This window comes from Oryza sativa, chromosome 2, assembly GCF_034140825.1.
Source record: "Oryza sativa Japonica Group chromosome 2, ASM3414082v1".
In the NCBI taxonomy this organism is placed as follows: Eukaryota; Viridiplantae; Streptophyta; class Magnoliopsida; order Poales; family Poaceae; genus Oryza; species Oryza sativa.
Genome location: NC_089036.1, coordinates 30,306,687 through 30,330,332, shown reverse-complemented (window position 1 = coordinate 30,330,332; position 23,646 = coordinate 30,306,687). Strand labels below are relative to the sequence as shown.

The 23,646-nt window shown below is 45.3% G+C and overlaps 3 protein-coding genes across 4 annotated transcripts; all 3 read right to left on the bottom strand.

Moving 5' to 3' along the window:
- Positions 1–608: 608 nt before the first annotated feature.
- LOC4330541 (fimbrin-4) lies at positions 609–5,391 on the bottom strand. Its single transcript, XM_015767133.3, has 15 exons — positions 5,239–5,391; positions 4,948–5,065; positions 4,666–4,839; positions 4,302–4,558; positions 4,018–4,189; positions 3,592–3,630; positions 3,428–3,496; positions 3,232–3,348; positions 2,742–2,953; positions 2,407–2,565; positions 2,134–2,333; positions 1,877–2,043; positions 1,701–1,797; positions 1,492–1,583; positions 609–1,282 (listed from the first exon to the last, which is right to left on the bottom strand). Exons 2-15 carry the CDS (start codon positions 5,032–5,034, stop codon positions 1,004–1,006), a joined length of 2,121 nt encoding a protein of 706 aa, XP_015622619.1. The 5' UTR covers positions 5,035–5,065; positions 5,239–5,391; the 3' UTR covers positions 609–1,003.
- Positions 5,392–8,217: 2,826 nt separating this feature from the next.
- LOC4330540 (rho GDP-dissociation inhibitor 1) lies at positions 8,218–10,785 on the bottom strand. Its single transcript, XM_015768544.3, has 5 exons — positions 10,433–10,785; positions 10,259–10,325; positions 9,094–9,312; positions 8,820–8,944; positions 8,218–8,721 (listed from the first exon to the last, which is right to left on the bottom strand). The coding sequence occupies exons 1-5, from the start codon at positions 10,703–10,705 to the stop codon at positions 8,641–8,643; spliced, it is 765 nt and encodes a 254-aa protein (XP_015624030.2). The 5' UTR covers positions 10,706–10,785; the 3' UTR covers positions 8,218–8,640.
- A 2,529-nt stretch (positions 10,786–13,314) lies between these two features.
- LOC4330539 (ADP,ATP carrier protein, mitochondrial-like) lies at positions 13,315–16,715 on the bottom strand. Of its 2 annotated transcripts, none has more exons than NM_001401952.1 (4): positions 16,572–16,715; positions 14,864–15,363; positions 14,214–14,585; positions 13,315–14,131 (listed from the first exon to the last, which is right to left on the bottom strand). In NM_001401952.1, the coding sequence occupies exons 2-4, from the start codon at positions 15,341–15,343 to the stop codon at positions 13,835–13,837; spliced, it is 1,149 nt and encodes a 382-aa protein (NP_001388881.1). In that variant the 5' UTR covers positions 15,344–15,363; positions 16,572–16,715; the 3' UTR covers positions 13,315–13,834. The 2 variants fall into 2 exon arrangements, with proteins under 2 accessions (NP_001388881.1, NP_001388882.1); NM_001401953.1 differs by lacking the exon at positions 16,572–16,715 and adding an exon at positions 16,354–16,448.
- Between the last annotated feature and the right edge of the window lie 6,931 nt (positions 16,716–23,646).

Here is a 23,646-nt window from a genome sequence, read left to right as displayed (position 1 = left end):
CTGGTGCTCTTCGTTGCATGATGAGGCAGCATCGCCAATGTGAAAAGAGAACTGAAATATTCATGGTTGATCACTTTCAGCATTCTCCAACGGAACAAAGGCATTGTTTAGTTCCAAATTTTTTCTTCAAACTTCAAAACTTTTCCATCACATCAAAACTTTTCTACCCACATAAACTTTTAACTTTTCCATCACATCTTCCAATTTCAACTAAACTTCCAATTTTGGCGTCAACTAAACACACCCAAAGACTGATTAAAACAGGTGTCATACCCGAACTGTGTTTAGTTCACGCTAAAATTGAAAGTTTGGTTCAAATTGGAACAATGTGACGGAAAAGTTGGAAGTTTATGTGTGTAGGAAAGTTTTGATGTGATTAAAACAGGTGTCATACCCGAACTGTGTTTAGTTCACGCTAAAATTGAAAGTTTTGTTCAAATTGGAACAATGTGACGGAAAAGTTGGAAGTTTATGTATGTAGGAAAGTTTTGATGTGATGAAAAAGTTGGTAGTTTGAAGAAAAACTTTGGATCTAAACACGGCCCAAATCTGCTAGTAGAGCATAGAGATAGATTGGTGAAAAGAGTACTGTAAACAATGAACAGGGATTCTTGGGAAACCAGATCTCTCCACAATATTATGTTATATACAGCTCATGAATGGTCCAGAGCAGCAGCAGATTACAAACGATGCCAGTACATTTTGACAGGTCCGGGAAACAAAGTGAAGACATTGAAATCAAAGTATACTAAGAGTACAAGAAATGCCCAACTAGTGACCTATGTATAGTTTTTTCCCTGTCGTATGTATAGAGCAAAATTAAATGAACAAACGGCAACTCTATCTATCTGTATCTGTATCTATCATGCTACCTCAAAAGTAGGCTTGGAACAGAAGCAGGAAAAAAATCACTTCTGGCAGCAAACGTTGGACACCATGACGGTACTAGTTCCACCATAATAAAACCGCTATCAGGACAGAAGAACAGCCCGTGTAATCATCATCATCCTGCCACACCATTTCCATTTTCTGCTGGCGGGGCATTTGAAATAGCATCATATGTGGTCAAATTGGACATACTATCAGATAGCGAATTCACCTCTTCTCCCTCAGATGCAGCTGTTATTGAAGCAGCGTCCTCCGAAGCAATATCAGAAGCTGCATCCGAAGCCATACTAGATGGCTCTGATTGTTCTGACGTTTCAGATTGTGACTGTGGTTGCTTCTGTAGACTCCAATACATGATGCTAGCCGTAAGCGTTAGGATCATCTTCTGATTTACCTGAAACAGAAACATAAGAGTACGATTAGTCAACAGATAATAACCATCATTTTTCAAGATAAAAGAGAAGAGGATCACAGACAACAAATAATGTAGACAGTAAAGCATTTAGCCCAGATGCTAGATAAATTGCTGAAGGTAAAGCATTTAATTCCATCTGTGATGGTAAAAGTTGCACGCTCAATTTCATGCTTATTAGCATCCCTTACCTCAATGATGTCCTCTGGCAGCAGAAACACGGAACATCCGATTTTCCTTGCAACACTAATGGTATATGTAGCATTTAGCTTCTTTTCCTCATCTGCAGAATTGAAAGGAAATAGTGAATCAGCCAATGCTACGGTTTTCCAAAAGGATACATATATAAACAGTCAGAAATTATCATCAAATAGTAATTCAAACGTGCATATGAACAGACCATCTTCCCCCTTTGTAACAACTTTCCAGTTGACAACCCTCGGTTGTACTGCACTAAGAAGTTCAAGGAAAAACCGTCCATTTGATAAGCTCTTGTCCTGAGAGAAGATAAGAAAATTTATTAACTGGAGTTATCTAACAACAAATTAAAACTAATTAAACAGAAATTAATAACACCTTGAAGCTTTCCATTTGAGATGTTCTTCCTGATGCTTTCACTTTGCTGTTTGCCCATTTTAGTATATCAGCATCAGTAATTTCTTTTCCTTGGGATCCTTGGGAGTGGGATCTCAGTCTATTCAACAATTGAAGCATATTAAATCTCATCAATTGCCACAGAAGTGCTGAAAAACAACAGATATGGCTTCAATTGTGTGCTAAACAGATAACATCAATCAGAAACCACTAAAAAGACTTGATTCAGTCACACTCACCAACAATCAATTTCTTGTTACCCTGAACAATATCATTCCCAGCTAAATTTACTAAGGAAAACTTTAACTCCTTTCCGATTTTTACCACTTGATTGCAATTCTCCAATTTCCTGAATGGTAGTTTAATTGGAGGTTTCGAGGCCAGCTTCCAATTGACAGATCCTGGAGAAACTTTGTCCAGTACTTCAAGAAGTACCCATCTGCATGAGAAAGGATGTAAGTGCCCAATTCATTTGGAGACAGACACAAATGCTCATTCAAATAATCTCATACCCATGGCGAACATCTTCAAAAACATTGTTCACGTAAGAGTCAACCCCAAGACTGTTGATCCACATCCGAAAGGACCTTTCTTCTCTCGATAATAGAACATCATCACGTGATGCAGTCTGATTGAGAGTAACTTGTCTGGTGTCACTAGTTAGACCATTCCTGTGCATCATGGAACAATAGCATTCAAGTGATAAGCAGATGACCAATTCATTGGCAGCTAGCTAAGAAACTTTTAAAGTGAATATACTGCAACATGGGGAAAATACCTTAGCTAGCTTTATGATAAAAAAAAGAAAAGTTAATGCCTTTGGAGAAACAAGAAACATACTACTTACCGATGCTGGAATATTTGTGCCACAAATGCAAGATTCAAATTGGCAGAACCCTCAGTGATATCCTTAGGAGTCAAGTATCTTTTGCAATCCAACTTCTCTGCTTGTTCAAGTACCAATTTAGCCCTCTCACTAGGATCCTTTGTCTCTAATGTGGTTTCAGGGGAATGCTCTGGAGCAAGAGCTTTTAGAAGGTAAGCATATGCTTCACCATCCTGTACAGAACTAACGTATGTGAACATTGGAGATTGAAGTAATATTAATTAAATGAATGTAGTTTGATTCACTTTTCCCACATACGCATTTAGAAAGGGGATTTACAGCATAAGAGTGAGTCATAAATAATTTTCAAAGCCATCTGTTGCTTAGTCAATGAAACCCAAATGCAAAGATGTTGCAAGCCAAACAGTGGATTAGCACAAGGGCAGCTTCTTTTATCAAACTGCACATAATCAATTAATTATAATGTCACTTTGTTCTATGTCATATGCACCTTCACATCTGTAGAGAAATTGCTGACGGTTTTCTTGTAGCCAGCTTTTTTCAGATGATGGTTCATCCACCGAAGTAGCATCTTTTCTGGTGACAAGCTCAACACTTCATCTATATCCTGCATAATAATCAGTAAAATGAATTTTGTTCTAAGAACATGTGAATTAAATTAATAGAAGGACAGAATGTTTATTTACCTTGCTGTCATCAAACAATTCCACCAGCTGGGGTGTCTTCTTGAGATTCAGATCAGCCAAAAGTTGAATCTGATGATAAGTGCAAAAAGATCTTTATATGATGAGGCAGGAGTTTAACCATAGTATGTCAAACATCAAAATGCAAAACTCAGTGCAACATTTACCTTTATGATTTGAGATATCAATCCAAGAATTAAATGAGGCTGCAAAAAAGAAGCATGTTAACCACAACTTAACTTTTAGTGAATTTCTTGAATTAAATAGAAGAAGTCACAAAGGGAAGGCGGCTGAAAACATCTGACACATGGACAAGCATATCAAAGAATAACACATACAGCAAATGAGCAAGGAAATATGAGGTGGAACCAATTAGCAGGTTATACAGCGAAGGATAAAATGGTATGCAGCAAATTAGTGGTGACAATGACTAATTGACAGCATACTTTGTACCCAAACTACCTAGCACCTACAGGGCATTAAAGTATTTCAATGTAGTCCTGAATGAAAATTAGTGGTAAAAATAATTTGCATAGACTACAATGCACCATGAATTACTAAAAAGAATTTAAAGTAGGGAATGCGTTGCATACCCTTCCCTCCACCAAATCTTGTGTACCAATGTTTACAACTGTACATCCAATGGCCTTGGCAGAGTTGAGGCACAGGGTGTGATTTTCATTCCTCTCCCATGGGTTAAGAACTCTTTTCTTATTTATTGCTCTCTCATCAATGGTCCCAGGTACAGCTAAATTGATCAATTTACTGAGCAAATGATCCATAAATGAGCAAATATCAGCTATGACTCAAGGGCAGTTTCTGTTCAACGAGTAAATGGATATGCACCCTTTGGTTAGCTGTAAAGACCATCTCTCACCATAGCAGAACACCGTCCCTGACAAGATCGAACAGCTGGTTGTCGGTAGGCTCGATTGGTAAATACTTCTTCAGAAACGGGTCTTCACGAAGGTAGGTGTTGATGTGCGCCACATAAGACGACTTCTCCGCCTGGTTGAGATTGTGCAGCAATGTAGTGGTACTGGACTTGAGGAAAGATGACGCGGTCTTGCCACCGCCGCCACCACCACCTCCGCCTTCTTTGGCGCTCACCCTTGACTGCAGATTCAGGTATTCCTACAAACACACCACACATAATCCCATTCCAATCAAATCAACAATGCAATGACGCTCTATTCCTCTCGTCAGTACCAACAGGAATTCAGAAAATAACCGAGTTGTACCCGTAGGAATGACTCGAACTCAATCTCCTGGTCGGCGTCAGGGTAAGACTGGGACAAGTGGGCGGCGATCTCCTCCTCGGAGATCACCTCATTGAGCCCCCTCAGCTTCTTCATCAGTCCCGGGAGGTTCTTCGTCGTGGCATGTCCTCCGGAGTCTCTCTTCAGAGATAGAAACTGCCACCCCGACAAAAAAAAAAAACCCATCAATTCCACCCCGAATGAGAGGCGAACTGCGGCTTCCTATACAACGAACTGAAGAAACCGGGGATAATTTTAGGTCACCTTGGCCTTGAGCGATCGGAGCTCCACCTGCGTGAACTGGCCCTGCAGCGACGGGTCGGAGACCACGACGCCGACGAACCCCGACATCTCCCCCCTCCTCCCCGACCTCCCCTATCGACTGCAACAAGATCTCAGATCAAAACGGCCGCAACCAAACCCCCCTCGAAAAACAAAGAAAAAAAAAACAGGAACGTGGAGATCGTCCGCGCCCTCGCGCACGCCGCGTGGATGGGCGCGTGGCGGCGCGGCGAGGCGACGGGGGGAAGGGGGGGGGGACGAGGGTAGGGGTACCTTCCGAATTTCTCGCGACGATTCGTCGTCGTCGACGCTCGCCGGAAGTGCTTTCCTTGCGGTGGGGGGAAAAGAGAAGAAGGGTTGGCAATGGCGTCGTGGCTCCTCCCAGATTTCGTGGGGGCGGGAGAGGGGAGGGGAAGTGGTGGAGACGAGGACAGGAGGTCAGGTGGGTCGGTTTCGTTTGTTTGTTTTGTTTGTTTATTCGCTGGTATGTCTCCGATTTTAGGTTTCCTCAGGGTTAAGAATTAGCACATTCGTTGTTTTTTTTTCAAAGAAAAAGAAAAGGAAAAGGAAATAGCACCTGGGCTCTACGAGGGGCTATAATGAAAGAAATAACACAGATATGGAGTTTTTTTTTTAAAAAAAACATTTTATTGTTTGTTTTCTTTGGGCTTACCACATCTTAAACGATTGGAACCAAGGTCTAACTTATTTGGACTTTAAAGGGTTGTGCAAAATAGATGATACGTAATAGAAGACATTGAATGCTTTACATTGGAAGAGGTTTCGATTGCGAGACTTTAACAATATGAGTGTCCGTTTTACATATTATCGGTGTATTTTTCTTTTCTCAAAATTGAACAAAAATGCACATAGGTCGAGTTCCTAAATAGGAGGATTTTTTTAAAAACTTTTTACATATATAGTTATCATTATAAGATGCTATTTCAAATCCATTCTTTTTAATCTTGTAATAATAGTTAAATTATTGTTTGTATGTTCCATTACATTGAACTCAAAAGAACACACCTATCTCCCTAGAAAGTAGGAGCAATGGAGCACCAGCTATATGAATACAAATTAAAGATCCTTTTGTGAATACATTATCTAAAAATACAATTAAAGATCCTCCAACTTTTCCTCGAGAAGAAACTCTCTCGTGTAATTTTCTTATTCGAGTCAACCAGCTTTCGTGTGCTCATGTTCTCAAAAAGCAACCAAGAAAACCAAAATTTGTCCGGCACCTGTTTACCCGGAGCTCGAGCGGATCTTGCTGCTCATGCCGACAAATCTTGTTGCCCTTGCCATAATTTTTCGTGGGGTTTTTATCCCCTGCCGAAAGCGTCGTCGCCACGGGCCTCTTCTTTGGCGTGTTCCGACGTGCCACTGTTCACAGCCAGAACAAACCAAACACCTCTTACCTGTACAACACATACCCCCCCCCCCCCCCCCCCCAATCCGTGCTCCCGCCGAACGTGAACCCGTCACGCAGACACGCGTGCGCGTACCTTGGGCACACGTACTGCACACAGCGCGCATTTATCCGCAAAGCTATCGAAATATTCAGGTCTCCAGGATGATTCAATGCAGAGAAGAGCTCATTCTCTAAACCGAAGTACTAGTAATCCAGTATTGAATTAATCAGGTTGTGTTTAGATTGGCCCAAAGTTTAGAGTTTGGTTGAAATTGGAGACGATGTGACTGAAAAGTTATAAAAAGTTACGTGTGTATGAAAGGTTTGATGTGATGAAAAGTTAGAAGTTTTAAAAAAAACTTTGAAACTAAACACATCCGAAGTATGGCATTTTCTGGCCGAACGGTTCGACAACGTGATGCATCGAATCGAAGACCCTGGGAAGCATCGACGAGTTCGTACGGAGCCGAGCTGACACCGGAGCTCCTCCACTGTCCTGCACTGTCGTTCCAGCTTCCTGGTTAATGCCGTTTTCCGAAAGCGCCAGATCGCCAGGCTTGCAGCGCGCCAACACACAATAACTCAACAAGGACGGCTAAATTCCACGCACGTTATTTCCATCGGCATCCAAAGCGATAGCACGACAAACACAGCGCGCCGCGGGGGGAAAGCTGGACGAATCCTTCGCCAGTGCGCACATCGGTTGCTTGTTATTTGGCGCGGATCCGATCGCCGGCGATGTGACGGCGTACGGGGGAAAAAAAAAAGGAAAACACGGAGTTGAGACCGATCACGCATGCCCAGGAAAACGGCGAAATCCACCGCTGTTGATAGAGAGACGTCCCCGATGGTTTTGCTTGCGAATTCTCTCGTCTCTCGCCCCGGTCACATGCGACCGACGAGACGACGGGGTCTGAACGTGCTCACCGCTTTCCAAGCGTGAAAGTTTTACTCTGGTCACGTGATGACGTGAAGCCGCCAGATCCTGTTGCTTTTGCTTGCCTCGGGCTCCTCTCGGACGTGGTCGCCGAGGAGCAGGGCCGACTATATCTTCTGAATTTGACCCACCAGCTTGGGCCGCGAAGTCTACCTATCCAAAACATGGGCCACGCGCGCTGCGCGAAAAGGGGGGAAGGTGACGGGCCAATCCAGCATTGCCGGCTGGATCGTCCTCTGCGCGGGCCGGAAAAGTGGCCCACACGAACGGTAGGTTTGGTTGGAACGTTGGGTGGGCTGCCTGAAATCACCGCTCCAGCCTGCTTTCTGGCCCGCTTACTCGAGTTGCTAACTTGTGTTGCTATTAATTCCTCTTTAATCAGGTGAACGGAAGGAACCCACATGTTTGCAACTTTGCATCCCTTAGCCAATCGCTGCAACTATATGTAAGTAAAGCTTTGACCACATGCATCTTGCGTGATGAATCCGCCGAGGAGTTGGAGTGGGGACCCATGATAAATAGTCCAGCTACTGCTTGCTTGCTTGCACCCTAAATTATACGGGAATCCTCAGACCTCTGATCCGCGAAGTTACCCACTCTAATATACAAGGCATAACACTGGTAAAACAAGTTTAGACAATTATACATGGAGAGGAAGTATCGGTGATGTTCGTGGTGGAGGGTGCATGACTACCACCCACTATTTAAGTCTTGGTCTCTGGTTGCCACGAATATTATATACTCACAGCTATGTTTTTAATGGGATTTTAGTATAGGAATTCTCATTGGTTTCTGTCTTTGAGTATGTATTAGGGAGTATATTTATTGATTTGTGTATGTATAGTGATGTCTATGGCCTATGGGTATATGTCTTTCGTGTAATTGCAGAGAGAAGCACACAGAATGGGAAATTTGTAAGGGAAGCGTCAGATACAGTCCCAGTGTTTACAAGAAATGCAGCTGCGTTGCTCTGAACTCAAACAGGCAGTTCGATCGAAACAGGACCCTGACAGAGTGACAGAAGCTCAAACACGCACACTGACATAACACATAGCATAACATCAACTTGAACTGACAAAGCGTACGTCTAACACGGCGTTAACACAGCAAACAACCGGGACAGACAGGGCAACAATATACAAAAGAACCCTAGGGTGAATCAAACCAAAAAAAAAAATGAGTGGATAAGACGCAAACGAGACGAAAAAAAAAATGTCCACTTCTGCTCCCAACGGTGACGACAGTAACACACAGCATGAATGCCGGCCGGCCGGCGCCTCACCCTTCTACTCGGCGACCACCACCGGAAAAACGGCTCAGCTGATCATTAGCTCAACGCCGGCCACTCTCGGCGTATGTCGAAGGTGTAGTTGATCTCCAGGTAACATTTCCGGTCGTCGTCGAGGAACTGCAAGAATAAATTAACAACACATTGCTGAGCGACTGAACCTTGCAGGTTTCCTGAAGCAGCTGATATCTGACAAAGAAAATTCGCGTCATGCGTACCTTCGTCCTGGCCGAGTAGGATCCCCTCGCAAACATGCCGGACGGCGTGGTCTCCTCCGGCGTCACGTACGTGTACGGCTCCGGCTGGGGGCTGAACGTGCCGAGCATCTCCTTGTGGCTGTCAACTGCACGCCCCAACGGGAGGAACCAAAACCATGAGTGCGTTTGCACAAATTCAAACGCGCTAAATCCATCGGATTTTATAAAATTTTAGTAGTAATTAATTGTTCATCTATTGGAGACCTAATTAAATGTTTTTCGTGTTTGGGTATACCTTTGATGCCGGTCTTCCAGACGGCATTGGTGTAGCGGAGGCCGGAGACGATGTTGTTGCTGACGGAGAAGGTGAACTTGAGCTTGTAGAGGGAGCCCTCCTTGAGGGTGAACCAGACGCCCTTGGCGTTGGGCTCCACCGGCAGCGGCAGGAAGATGTCCGGCCGGCCGGGCGAGAGGATGGCCAGGCTCATGATCTTCACGTCAGGCTCCAACGTCTCTGCACCGATAAAATCAAGCGTGACAGGTTCAGACTTCAGACCTCATTATTGGGTCAGTTCTTTTTGGGACATTATTGCATCCTAATGGCCAGGACGTGTAGGCCAAATGATTGGCCGTAGTTTTGAGTTTAAAATTCTAATGGAAGACAAGCAGATGCCGAATGAATGATCATCCTAAAACCGACCGTGAAGCAGCTAGCCATCATCCTCGGATTATTTGGTTAAACAACCACAACCATATGAATCATGGTTTATTCAACACTAGTCTAAAAAGCATAGACAAAAAGCCAAGGTTCGCTAGAATTATGCGATGCAAAAATGTGTCTTTTTAGGCCACTATTCAAAATCCATTTGATCTTAAAAGCACCAACACCCTAGCATATAAACTAACAACAGAAATGCACTGTTCCCCAGTATTAAGATCAGAAGGCATTGTCAATGTCATGATCAGATGAAAGCATTAGTTCAAGCTTCAATTAGGAGCCCGGACCAGATTCATTATCAGACAAGCCGAACATGCACGGCAAAGTACAGGAGTTATTAACAGGACCATCTAACCGGTGCATTGAAAACGCCGGACCCGTCCAGCCAAGCCCAACATATTTCACTTTTTCTTTTGCTGTTCTACCGTATTTTCTACGTACAAATCACAAATGTACGGAGTAGAATGCAACACGGAGCTCACGGGGGCGGTGCATGCATGGATGAATACTATAGACGATGGATGAATCTAGTCGTGGCCCATAGAACGGGGGCTAAGCACGGACAGGTACACAGGTGCATTATCACGGGACCATCTTTGACAAGGGCACAAGGCGGTGCTCAGGCTCACATGCAACGCTGTTGCATGTGCCGGCCGGCGCCATTAAACGAGATCGCGAGGACGACGAGACGACGCAGCTAAAAACGTTTAGTAGAAATGGATTTGGTTCGAGGAATTTTTACCTCCTACGGAGTTCAAATCCACGCTGCCGAGCAGCTGCTCCTTCCACCGCCTCAGGCTCTCGTCGTCCTGCAATTAAGCAAGAACACGCAGAAACGCATGAAGAATTGGATGCGTTGTATAAAATGGCGGGTGCTTGCAAGAATTCGAGCAATGGCGGGAATGAGTAGTGGTACCTTGTCTTTCTCGAGCTGGTCCTTGATGCTGACACGCGGGCCGAGGTCGATGGCCTTGGGGGCCTTCTCCTCGTCATCCTCCTCCTCCTCGTTGCTCTCCTTGCGGCAATGCGGCGCCTCGCCGCACTGCTTCCCGTTCATCGTCGCGGCGTCGCCGCCGTGCTCCACGCCGCCGTTCTTGCCCACCACCGCCACCCGCTCCTTCGTCGCCTCCTCCGTCGGCGGGGCCGCGATGCCCTTGGAACAGGAGATGGCATCCACCGCCGACGACATCGCCTCCGCACGCACGCACGCACGCACGCAGCCCGCGTCAACCCAAGAACAGAATGAGCCGAACCACGGGAGGAGACAATGAGGAGGAGGAAGGAGCGTGGCAAGGCAAAGCAAACGGGAGCACAGATACCAAAGAAGCAAAGCAAGGACGCTCGCCGAGGCGGATTCCGGGTTCGGGACAAGGGGAAAGTAGCGGGGCGCAAGGCTCCAAAACGAGGGCGCGGCGCGACGCGCGCGCACGCACGCGAGACGGCTAGCGCGAGACGAGGCGTGGCGGGGGCAGATGGTTGGATCCAGCAATGGCAGCCCGGGGGCAGAGAGAGGATAAGGGGGTTTTAATTCCCTCAGCTCGGCTCTGTCCGCTCTCATCACCAGAGGCGAGATGCGAAGCGAGGGAGTGGACTAGTGGCGACGACGTGAGCGTCACGACCTGCGCGCAGCGGCAGTGGTACAACTGTAGCGCGTTAGTTAAGGCGATGCCAGTATGCCACCACCAATTTCTCTTCTTTTCTTTGCATATATGCTTTGCACAGATGATGTCTGGATGATCATTGGGGTTGGTCCAGTAATTAATCCATTTTTTTAAAAAGTGGTATTAACTATCCTGTCTGGCTGTCTGTCTCAATTCTTCAGTGGCAAACTGGCAAAGCAGCTAGCGTTCGAAGTCAAAATGGAGATCCACATCTACTGAGCCATGGATGTGAGAATGGTCTGGGTTTACTACCTGCTTCTGCTTTCTGTGTGTTACTGATCGGGTAGGTGAAGATCTGAGTGGGTACCTGCCCAGCCAGTCCGTTTTTGTCCCAGGTGATGTCGGCTTGTCCCGTTGAATCGGGCCCGTCCATCACGGCCCAATCATAGATCTGCGCGCAGGGCAACTCCATTCATTTCCACATTTCAATGCGGCGAGGCGCAGTGATGTAGTGATGCCAACTCATTTTCAGTACCATATGGCTGGAGTCATTGCAATTTGCACACACCGTCCACCAGGCAAACTTTGCCAATTTGCCGGTATTTCAGCCATCTAACCAGCCCAGATAAACAGGGCCCTGTCGGGGGCCTAAACTACTCGTCAGGCTTTTCGTCACCTGAAGAAACGTCGCAATGGAGGTGTGATCACAGCATTTGTTTATTTTAACCTATAAGTGGATTCGCGGGTAACCCACTTGCACTCTTGGCTCTTGCAGACCTCAAGTTGCTAGTTTCGTTTATGTGCAGAGTATCTCAATTGCTCTAAGCATACTGAAGTGGCTACAGTGGTGAACATTTGTTCGTAGCAGAAAGAAAGCTGGATTCTGTTACTGAATTCCTTCATAGGCGAGTAACAATCTCCCCGTTACATATGGACCTGAGTTAGGGAGGTGGATCTCCCTGAAAGAGCAGATAGCTGAGAGCTAACTGGAGAAGAAGTATAGTGTTACAAATCATGACAAACTGAGGAAAGAGAACTTCTGGCTGGCCTATCTCTAGCTCACAACACCAGTTTGTCTGCCATTTTGTTCACCGATCACGGTATCCACCTAATTTGGACTCCTGTCCCTGCAAAACTTGCTGAAAATGGTAGAGTGGCCGGAGGCTCCAGTGTCCTCGATTGCTTGCATGATATCCTTCCTCTCCTGCAAAACCTTGACAACAGTAGTGTAATCTGACAAGTAAATGGCATTGTTCAATTGCAAGTTGCAAAGTGCTGCATATAACATGTCCAAAGATGAGAGCCATAAGCTCTGCTGTGAAAGAAGAATCTGACTGCGAACTGTCCTTCGATAACTAAAGTAGAGTGAGGTATAGAGTTGTCTATGAAGACCCCAGTCCGCATCAACATAACTAACATCTTGTTCCTGCAGGAATGGAATATTGGAATATGTTTGACAGATTTCAAAATTCATCTTATTATATTTTTATTGAACCTTGAATACATAAGAAATTAACAAAAAAATTATATGTTCCTGCAATTCATAAATTTTATGTGACCTCAAGCAGCAATTTAGTGCATGGAAGTATATTATGTGAAATCTCAAAAACAGCCAAGGACAGAAATAGAGTTCAATGATTCAGTTGCTGAAATACGACTGGTAATTTAGTTTGATGGACCTGATATTCAGGGGTGCTGGATTGAACTTCGTTAGTAACAACCACTATAGTCAATGAGCGGCACCTCAGCACAAAATCATCTTGGATTCCAGTTCAGAAAAAAAAAACATTGTTACACTATTGCAACTGCAAATGTGGAACAAAGTTGTTGCCAAGAAGGTAAAAAAATATCTACCACACAATTAATTAAATAACAAAACATTTACTAGCATAATTAGAACAAAAGACAAGAACAGGAATTTGTTGAATGAAATGGAGGTTCCCTAACGAATCTGGTCTACTGTGCACACCCCAAAAAACCATGGACCAGATGCAAAAAGAACAAGGCCGAACGCGCCGCGGTGCGTGGGAGCCTTCGTCAGGAGGTGCAGTGGAAAGGGTATCTTAGACGCTGCAGCGGTGGAAAGAGAGCTAGTGTGTCCTCTGCATCTTGCCTATGTTCGGATCGGTATATACGTTCTCGGCAGTTCAGCTCAACTGGCACCTAGATGTAATTCAATCTATTCATGAAGATGGAATTCAATCACGCAAATGAATCTTCGTACTTCACATTAACAGACAAAAAGTTTCACATGAACAGAGACAAACATGAAATGCTCCTGTATAGTATGTGAAATTCATAGAGCAATAAATTGCATGCATGTAGAGAAACGCAATGCAAAATGCTATCAGGAATATAACAGGATGAAACAGTAGAAATAATGAAGCATTGCAAAATAGTAACACCAACAAAAGACAGCAACTCAATAATCTTTCGATATTTCACCGAGGGTAATGTATGGTAGGAAAATCGCCAGACATAACAGAGCCGGCCAGACTCAACTCAAACTCAACCCTATGATGGTAAACTGTTTGCGATTAACGCCTCCGCCTATGACAATGTTTGGAGATAAACGCTTCCACCAAAAAACGAATGTCGGGGAGTGTTCTCCCCTACAAGAATTATTATTGTTTTCAATGTTAAAAAGGCAAAATTCACCAGATCCCGTTAGTGCAGGACCAGGAATAAACACTTGTTCGTCATCATTTTCTGCCAGTTTAGGCACCGCCCGAGCCGTACTTCTTTCCAAAGAAGAGGATCTGCAGCTGGTCATAGCCTGAGAGCACACCAGCACCAGCAATGGCACGTAGGATGTTGGCACCAGCACCCTTGAACAGTGACTTGGCACCCTCGTTCTTCAGGATCTGGGAGAAAGCATCCATGGAGCTCTTGTACTTGACAGCCTCTCCAGAGGTCATCATCATCCTTCTGCGGACGGTATCAATGGGGTAAGAGGCAAGACCTGCACCGTTGGTGATCAGCCACCCAAGGGCAAAGCTTGCAAAGAAATTGTCCTGCAAACCAATGAAGATGTTAAAGAATAGTTCCATAGATGGGCAAAAAACAACTAATATTGAGACAGAAATAAGAACAAACCTGGAGAGACCCAGTGAGTACAACTGGCTTCAGAGAATCATACATTCCAAAGTACAGACCACGGTAGACAATGATTCCAACACATGAGATGTTAAATCCACGGTACAACCCAGCAATGCCATCTGACTTGAGAGTCTTGCGGTAAACATCCACAAGGCCATTGAACTGCCTTTCACCTCCTCCCTTGGCAGCCTTCGCATCATTGGCCAACCTTGTCCTAGCATAGTCAAGGGAGTACACAAAAAACAGAGATGAAGCACCAGCAGCACCACCAGAGGCAAGGTTGCCACCAAACCACTTCCAGTAACCATCCTTGTCTTTCTTGAAGTTGAACAGCCTCTTGAAGTAATCCTTGAAAGCAAAGTTCAAAGCCTAGGAGACAAAATCAAAAGTCATCAGAATAAGAAAAGAACTATAGTGCAATAGCAACAAAGCAAACAGAATGTAAACACACCTGAACTCTTCTTTCTTAATAAATTTTGATTGATTCAAACTTCTTAATAAGTGATAAACATGTAAGGTAAATAGAATCACTACACAGGCTACTGAACATCAAAACGTAGTGCTTTGTTCAGGTGTTTTACATAGATGTTCCAAAGTGTAATATACAAAACATAAATTTGGCTACCATCATGAAAATTGCAGGTTACCTGGGTGGGGAAGTAACGGATCACATTGGCAGTGTTTCCTCTCCACAATGAAGCAAAACCCTCATCCTTGATAGTGCGTCCGAAGCAGTCCCCAATACCCTTGTATGGCTCTGAGAGCCTACCAGCCTTGATCATTTCATCCTGGTTCTGGATAAGCAGCTTCACACGCTCAATCGGAGCAGCAGCAGTCTTTGAAACTGCGGCTGACACTCCACCCATGAGGAAATCAATCATGAAGTTTTTGCCACCTTTCTCAGCTGGAGCATTAGCAAAAATTGGAGAGGACGACATCATTGGGACGTTGATGCCACCATTGACAAGGCCCTGGGTCATGTAGCTCCTTGTGGTAAAGCGCCTGTCATAGGATGAGACAGATGGGCAGATGTTGCGAGCCCGTACACCTTCAGAAAAGCTGGAGCCAAGGTGGAACTGGCCACCGAACTTCTGAAGGACAGTCGGTTGATTAGCCTGCTCAGCCATCACCAACTAGCAACAATGTCCTGCATCATAAAAGGCAACAGTACTGGTTTAGAAATCCAGGATCACAGGCAAAATATTTCACTCAAAATATTTGTAGTTCAGATATTTCACTCAAAAGAAATCATAGCATACGAACAGACAGTGCAGAAGAAAGATTTATTGTTGAGATATTTCATTCATTAGAAGAAATCATGGTGTACAAACAGAGGTAGTGCTTAAGAAACTAAACGGAAAGAGCTAATAAACTGATATTTACCAAGAACAAAAGCCCAAAAAACTATATATAAGCATGTAATTACACAATTGTACAGTCTCTACAAAAATGCATCCAGAATGTATTAAAAATTGCAGTGGAACTCCTGATGACAAACAGTATAAGGTGTTCTACACAGTAGTGCACATCACCATCACGACGCACCATGAGAACTTTAAATAGGTCGCAGAAAAGGATGGTCCCTGTCCAAGCAGGGCCGTTCCTTTTTGTGCAGAGCAAAAGGAATCGCAATTCCAGAGCACATTATTAAATTCTACCAACAGGTAATGAGAAGTATAAAACTAGCATGCATGAAACACAGGATTATACTAGTAAATCTGTACAAGTTTATAAACAAGGATGGATCGTTACTGTAATACGGTCACGGTCAGATCAAATCGAGAAACAGAGTCATGTTTGGAGGGGTTGTGTGCGTTCAGATCACGCATCTGAGGCACATGAGACGACCAGATCTAGTCGACGTCAGTGAAAATAAAGAAAACCAGTAAAAAAACGCAACCCTTTTGGCTGCCCCACCATCCCCACCTGACCAATGACCTTCCGATCTACAGATTCGGAGCCAACCCGAACATCCAAAGATTCTACGAACGAAACGAAACCCAAACCCACATGATCCGCGCACAGGGGAGCCATAACCCTACAAACCACACAATACATGCACAAAATAAAGCAGAAATAGAACAGATCTAAGCAACCGACCACCCAGTCAACAGATGAACAGGAGATCCTCCCATACCAGAGGAAGGAGGCGTCGATCTGAACCTGGAAAAGCCCAAGGGCTCCTACCACTCGAACACCAACAGGCGTAACAAGTCTACTTGGAAGAAACAAGCAGATCTGCGCGAGCCACAGCCAGATCCACGGATCTATATATACATCACCGTCTCCACCGAGCACAACCCAAAAAAGGAGGAGAGGAGGGAGGAGGAGAGGCAAACGACGGGAGCAGCTCACCCTTCGGAGGCGGAGGCGGGGGCCGATGGCTTGCTTTCTCCTTCCTTCCCCAAGCGCGGCGGCGGAAGAGGGAGAGAGAGGAGAGAGCGAGCGTCGTGGGGGCGAGGGTTTCTTGGAGCGGCTGCGTGCCTTTTTATCTCCGCCTCCCGTGGAGAGAGAGAGAGGGAGGAAATGCCGTGCTGCTATTCCACGCTGGAATTTTGCGGCTCCAACCCTCGCGTACGCGTGCAGCGGCGTGGGTAAGCGATCTGGGCCGTCGGTGCGGGTCGGGGTTGGTGGATCGGCGGCTTGGCTGCGCCCGCGCGCGGGGCCGCGGGGGTGGGGCCATGTGGGTGGTGGGCTGGTGGTGGAGTGGCTGGTTCGTTCCATGCCGGGTTCCCCGCGATATCCTCCCGATCCGCTGCGTGGAGACGCGCACCGAACGGCGCCGGGTGGGCTCACCCGGGCGGTGAGCCGCTGACGCGTCGTGGGCTTGTTTGGTGCGTTAGTTTTCTCGGCCATGCGTATCAGCGTGTGGCGTGTTGGTGGCTGCACGGCGGATGGGCGCGCCTCGTTTGTGAACATGCCACCGTGCGTTGCATGCGTGGATCGGTCAGATCGGCGAGCGCTACGCGAAGGGGCTTGGGGGCGTTGGAGCGAGGGTGTGAATGGTGGACACGGAACATGGGATGGTGCGGTGCGGAACGTGCAAGTTGGTTGCAATGTGCGGGTCGCCTTTCTGGATGGTCAGCTAGGCTGTTGCGATTTGTTGCCCAATAATGCTAGTTTGTTTATGCACGGAAGGAGGAATAATTTTCTTTCGATTTCGAGTTCCGGCCGTCCATTCTTCGATTCAAAGGGCAATTAACATGTGCATGAACGGTGATTGTTATATGATAATCAAGTGTTGGCTAATGCTAGGTTGAGAACATCAACTTTGATGATCCATCGGGAGATTGGAAAATGGATTGAGTAGTAATTGAATGGATGTATAAGTTGAGAATGGTCTTCAAAATAATTTAATTTCGTGCCACTGAGTTAACTCTGTCTTAACAAATTACCGCCGACTTTATCTCCCTTTATAATATACCACTAACTTTGCTATTTTTTTAATAAGATGTCATTGGGTCGATACTTCTAAACAATTTATTAAGGGCATGTTTGGTAAAGCTCCAACTCTCAGATCCTAACTCCAAACTCTAACTCCAGCTGGAGCTACCTCTTGTAAGAGCCGAAGATGATGTAAAAGTGTTTGCCTCATTTGGTCAGCTCCTAAAATTCTGAAAGAGAGGATAGGGAGGAGATGGACAATACCACCCTTGTGATTCTTGCCGTTTACTTCATGAAGGATTAATATGCTGTTTTTCCTTAGTAATATAAATGTTTAACAACTTGTAGCATCATTATCATCAAAAGATAGAGCAAAAGACCACAAAATAACATATAGTAATATGGTCTATCATCGTGCAGTATGACCAGCTAGATCATCATGAATGCTTTATGTTATCTCATCCTGAAAGTATTGGCCTCTCTCTTGCAAGATATCAAACCAAATCGCAATATGTGCAGCTGCCACATGCAGAATCACAACACAGATAATCACTTGGAAAACATGACTGATGAACTGAATTTACAACAATTTTTGATAAAGGTTCAGACAATTTTCAATAAAGGTCCAGACAATTTTCAATGACTTTCCAAGAGATTCATAGTAATCTATTCACAAACCAGCAGAATACACAGAGCAGAAAAAACACAAAGGTGCACTAGCTGTCATTAGCTAACAGATAAAACTGAAGGCAGGCGTGAAATCTTGATAGATTGCAGTTCACCAGCTGCTAACCTGCAAAATGAAATGCTATAACCTGTCGTTGCAGTGCAGATACCTTCCACACAGATCTGGAAACCTTGCACACCACCGTCGTTGCCGTGCTCTGACCCCGCCGCTGTCGCCGTGCTGCGTATACAAGGTAAAATGCATCCATCGATGAATAAGTTCAAGGCCTTGCTTGCAAGCAAGGGTCCAGGTCAGCTCCAAGCAAAAAAACCAACAATAGTATTAGTCTCTCAGTCATACCGACATCTCATAACCCACTGAAGTTTTGTGCTGCTACTTTACATCCAACTGAACCTTTGCGAAACATCTCGGTATCACATATCTGAAAAACTAACAAGTGAAAGCAAGGACAACAGTGATGACGGCAAAAAAAAAGGGACTTCTGGTAGTTCAATCTTGAATCCTTCGTAGGGGTGCCCTCTAACCAAATCTTGATTTGAAAATCTCACTTGTGACTTGTCTTTCCATTGAGGTCAGCAAAACACCCCATGAATCAATTAAGGACAATCTATAAAAAGATATTGTATAGCTTCAAATCTATCACAGAATTGAAAGTCATAGCTTCCTTTCCTCCAACCCCATTTTTTGGACCATCTTTTGTTAGTATGCTGTGTTTTTAATAGCCACATGGACACTTCCACTTTCAGGGGTGCCTTAGGGCCTCTAGATTCTTTTGTGTGGGAAGTTCAGGCCCTGTTTAGATCCTTCAAAATGGCAAAAGTTTTGCCATTTTGTAGCACTTTTTGCCAATTTGGATCTAAACACTAGTAGCAAAAGTTGGCAATTTGGCATTTAGCATTTGCTAGTCCATAGTAGCAAATTGTGCCAAAAAGTGCTTTGGGACCACTCCCTCTCTCTTTCTCTCTCTCACTTTAGTGCTAGAAATGGCAAAACTTTAACATGCATCTAAACACCAACTAGTACTTTTGCAATGCCAAAACTTTTGTCATCAAAACTTTTGCAAATTGCCATTCCAAATGGATCTAAACAGGCCCTCAGTCCATGTATTCTCATGGCATCATAGAAAGATTTCATAGTGAATTCCCTATTCTTTTTCTCCCAATTGCTCAGCCAGGGGTATGCCCCCAATCCAATTATCCTCCTATAAAAGGACATTCTTTCCACTGCTAGGTTTTATACTAAAGAATTATAAACCAAGTGTGTATATAACCATTTGCTGATTTGCTCAATTCCAACCAAGTGTGTATATAATTGTAAACACAAGGTACAACACTAAACAAAAAAAAAGTTACTATATAGTTCATCACTGCTCTGAAATTTCACACATCCCAATCGCTCATTGCATTTTTACCATTCATCACTAGACAAGTCTTCAGATCTGAAACTTCCCCATTTGCTCATTGCATGATAACAACTACTCAACCAAATCTGAAGGGAAGAGGTGAGGGAAATTTCTAGGGTTTGGGAGAAAATACCGTGCCGCTATTTGGGGTCGTCGTGCGCCGTCTCCATCCACCTTGTGCTACCGTGCTTGCCCTCAGCCACCGTGCGCCCCCGTGTTCCCCATTAGCCGCCATGCGCCGCCGTGCTCGCCCTCAGCCGTTGTGCGCCGGGATGGGAAGGAGGGGAGCGACAGTGAAAGGGGAAGCCCATGCGCCGGCTATTTCCAGCCGGTGCGTCGTTACCGCCGGCCGCTTCCTCCTCCACCGTGCGCCGTCTGCTGCTTCGCCTCCTCGCTCCCGCGAGCTGGAGGTCGGGGAAGACGGGGTGAAGCGGTACGGGAGAGAGGGATGGGGGGTAGGGCGATGGCATTTGCGGGTAATTTCATCGAAAATATATGGGCAATTCTATAACGCGGTTGGAGTTGGAGTTCAGGAGCGACCAAAATGCCGCTCCAACCCGCCAGTTCAATTTCTCAGAGCGATTCCATGCGCTCCGCTCCAGCTTTGAACATATTTGGACCGTTTGGTTGGACTCCAGCTCCAGGTAAGTTGAATCTGGGAGCTGAGCCCTGCCAAACAGGCCCTAAATGCCCTTCGAGATGTAGAAGGGTTGATAGTTGATTGATCGACTAGAAGATCGATAAAATATGAAAGCTTTCACATGCCTTTCTAATAAAATATAGAAGTGTGTTGCACATTTCAAGGTTTTCAATTTACACTGACATTTTTCGAAAATATTGTTTATGTTTTATGCTAATATAAGTATCTTTTGTTGATGTTCTTTTATGTAAACCATCTTTCACGTGCTATGCAATACACAATTATTTTTCATATGCATCTATCTTTGGTTCCTACATATATTGTATAAAAAGGCTATGTAAAAACTTTCGCATTTTTTGGAACTTATAGTGGGTTTATAAATTGTCAACCCTTCTATGATTTGAAGGATATTTGAAGTTTTTTTTTAAGTATTCACCCCCAATGCATATTGTAGAAAAAACTGACAGAGTCATGGTATATAATAGAGAGAGGCAAAATCGATGACAAATCATTGAATTAGAGTAAACTCGATGATATAGAATAGGCTCTCTTATGATCTTTGGCCAGACAAGTTGTAGGTTTTCCATGACTAATGGCATCACAGCTCTTAATCTAGATAAGTTATTTCTATTCAATAAAGTATAGACTGGACGTCATGCTTGTCATAGATTTAGAAAAATCGTAACACCATACAGGTTGAACTTTGTTGTTGAGTTTTACCTGTCCCATGCATGATCCCTAAATTATTCTGATGCCCAAATAATATTCAGCGACCGTCGCCCTCCGGCTCCAAGTCTCCCAACACAAGCAAATGTGATTACAGGATGAAGGAAGACATTATTTGCATGAAACGTTAGCCGCGATGACTAGGAAGGATGGGCCTTATTTAGATGAGCTGCAATCTTTCACGTCTGAAGGATTGGATTCCGGCCTATCCCAATTTGGCCCAACAAAATTGGATATTTTTGTTAGGAATAAGTTCACCGGAAGTCCCTCAACTTAACATCGAGATTTATTTGACGTCCCTTAACCACAAAACTAGAAATTCTCCACCCCTAAACTATACGGAACCATTCACTTAAGGTCCCTAGGCAGTATGTGGGGCCCACATGACATCCTAGTCAGCAAAAAAAATAATAAAAAAAGTACGTGGGGCCCACATGTCAGCTGCACATTCCTTCCCTTCTCTTTTCTTCTCCTCCTCCTCCTCCTTTCTCTTCTCTTCTCTTCTCTTCTTCCGTGAGGGAGGCCGACGGTTGGCAAGCGGAGCGGCGATGGGAGGGTGGCAGGCGAGCGCGGCGATGGGTGGCGGCGGGCCCGTGTGGCCGCGAAGCGGCGGCAGGATGCGGGCGGAGCGGCGGCGGGCGGAGAGGCGCCGCCCTCCGCCCGCTCACTGCTCCCGCCGTCCCGGGCGCCTGCCACCGTGCCCGCCTCCTTTCCCCCTCTCCATGCCGCCCGCCTCCTCTCCCCCTCTCCACGCCGCCCGCCGCCGCACCGGCCCCCTCTCCCGCTTCTTCCCCACGCACCGCCGCGCCCGCATCTGCCACCCGCATCCGTCGGGGAAATCGCTACGAAGGACAAAGGCGACGCCGATGACGCACGGGAACAGGAGCAAGGTCGCCGTCCGCCTCACTCGCCTTCTCCGCCATTCTCCTCACCGCCCCGGCGCACTCGCCCGCCGCGGGCCCGCCACCGCTCCGCGCGCCGGCCGCCGGCCTCCCTCACTGAAGAAGAAGAGAGGAGAGGAGAGGAGAGAAAAGAGGCGACGTCGGGGCGGGCGCCCGTGAAGGTGGAGAAGAGGGAGAGGGCCTCCCAGGGGCGGCCGTGGCAAGAGTGCGCGGAGAGGATGGCAGTGTAGGACGAGTAGGCAAGGGAGGGAGAGAGGGTCGACAGGGAGAGTGCGCCGCTCGCCGGCGGCGGGGCCCGAGGTCGAGCACCCGGCGCGTTCGAACATCTCCGCCGCCGAGCTCGCCATCGTGTCGACCGCCACCTCTCCTCCTCTCCCGCCGCCATCGCGGACCGCCTCTCTCTCCCTCTCCCGCTGCCGTCGTCCCCGCTCCGCCGCTGGCCACCTCTCTCTCCCCCTATGTCGCCGCGCCCGCTCGAGAGAACCCGGAGAGAAGATAAGAGAAAAAGGAAAAAAAAAAAAGAGAAATGTGGGACCCACACCATTGTCTCACTTACATGTAGGCCCCACATATTAATATTAATTATTTTTGCTGACTAGGATGCCACGTCAGCGAAACCACCCATGTATACTGCCTAGGGACTTTGAGTGAATGGTTTTTTGTGGTTAATGGATCCAAAAAAATCTTATTGTTAAGTTGAGGGACCTCCGGTGAACTTATTCCTTTTCGTCAACTGTTTTCATGATTTCGATCTCTCGCTTGATTTCCACCCGTCTCCTACCTGCTGCCGTAGATTGTATCGCGGAGATAACGTTCTGTTTGTATTGAACCTTTCCTTTTTCAAGCGAGTTATTAGAAACTTCATTAAAAACTTTTAACTGTATCCGCATGTCCTTCGCAGATTGCATCTGAAACAAATCCATATCAGGGTCCTTTTTTACTCTATACAGGCACACCAAGGTCCTTGTAACTTCATTTTAGCAGTGGTTTTTACTATTTCGCTTGTCTTTGTAACATTGCAATCTGCAAAAGCAACCTCCTGTTAAGCCGGATGATCGTCATAATGAGTATTATGCAGAGGAGGAATAACTGGGAACTAATTTGGGTCAAGTGGGCGTGTGTGCGTGTCTTCTGAGTTGTACGCGTTCAACAAGATTAATTTGGAGACAAGATATGAGAGGTGATTAAATCCATTTCACTAGTGTGCAATGAGCACCCTCTTCTCTTTATAAATTCTGTAACGGTTGATTTTAACAATAAAATAAACTTCTACGGTTCTACATCTGCTTTCACTGCAAACATCTAGTCATACAAAGGAATATTTTGAGCCGCAATATTAAAAAAATAGGGATAAATATAACAAAACACAAAATTCTGACATGAATATAAATGTAAAATAAATGATTGCAAAATATTAAAAAAACACATGAATGAATGTTTAATTGAACCGTAGAAAAACACATGAATCTAAAAATTTCCCACAAGATTAGAGCTCTTACTAAGTTTTCTTCAAAAAATATATAAAATGAACCATTCCATATAAATTCTATAGTATCTGAAAAGTTTCAATCAGTGAATCAAATAGGCACATAAAAAAAAGTCCTATATGATTTTAATGCTATGAAATTCATGCATAGAATCCTTTAATTAGCCCTTATACATCAGTACTTACAACCTTGTCATCATGA

Bases quoted from the DNA above. Each gene is read 5' to 3' on its own strand.
- LOC4330541 (XM_015767133.3), bottom strand. From the start codon at position 5,034: ATGTCGGGGTTCGTCGGCGTCGTGGTCTCCGACCCGTCGCTGCAGGGC. The intron at 2,044-2,133 runs GTGAGTGTGACT...GTTGTTTTTCAG, and splicing joins TAACAAGAAATTGATTGTTG to CACTTCTGTGGCAATTGATG. The intron at 1,584-1,700 runs GTCTGTTCATAT...TCAATTCTGCAG, and splicing joins TGTTACAAAGGGGGAAGATG to ATGAGGAAAAGAAGCTAAAT.
- LOC4330539 (NM_001401952.1), bottom strand. From the start codon at position 15,343: ATGGCTGAGCAGGCTAATCAACCGACTGTCCTTCAGAAGTTCGGTGGC. The intron at 14,586-14,863 runs GTAACCTGCAAT...TTTGTCTCCTAG, and splicing joins TCCGTTACTTCCCCACCCAG to GCTTTGAACTTTGCTTTCAA. The intron at 14,132-14,213 runs GTTTGTTCTTAT...ATTGGTTTGCAG, and splicing joins TACTCACTGGGTCTCTCCAG to GACAATTTCTTTGCAAGCTT.
- LOC4330540 (XM_015768544.3), bottom strand. From the start codon at position 10,705: ATGTCGTCGGCGGTGGATGCCATCTCCTGTTCCAAGGGCATCGCGGCC. The intron at 10,326-10,432 runs GTACCACTACTC...GCTTAATTGCAG, and splicing joins ACCAGCTCGAGAAAGACAAG to GACGACGAGAGCCTGAGGCG. The intron at 8,945-9,093 runs GTATACCCAAAC...TGGGGCGTGCAG, and splicing joins CTGGAAGACCGGCATCAAAG to TTGACAGCCACAAGGAGATG.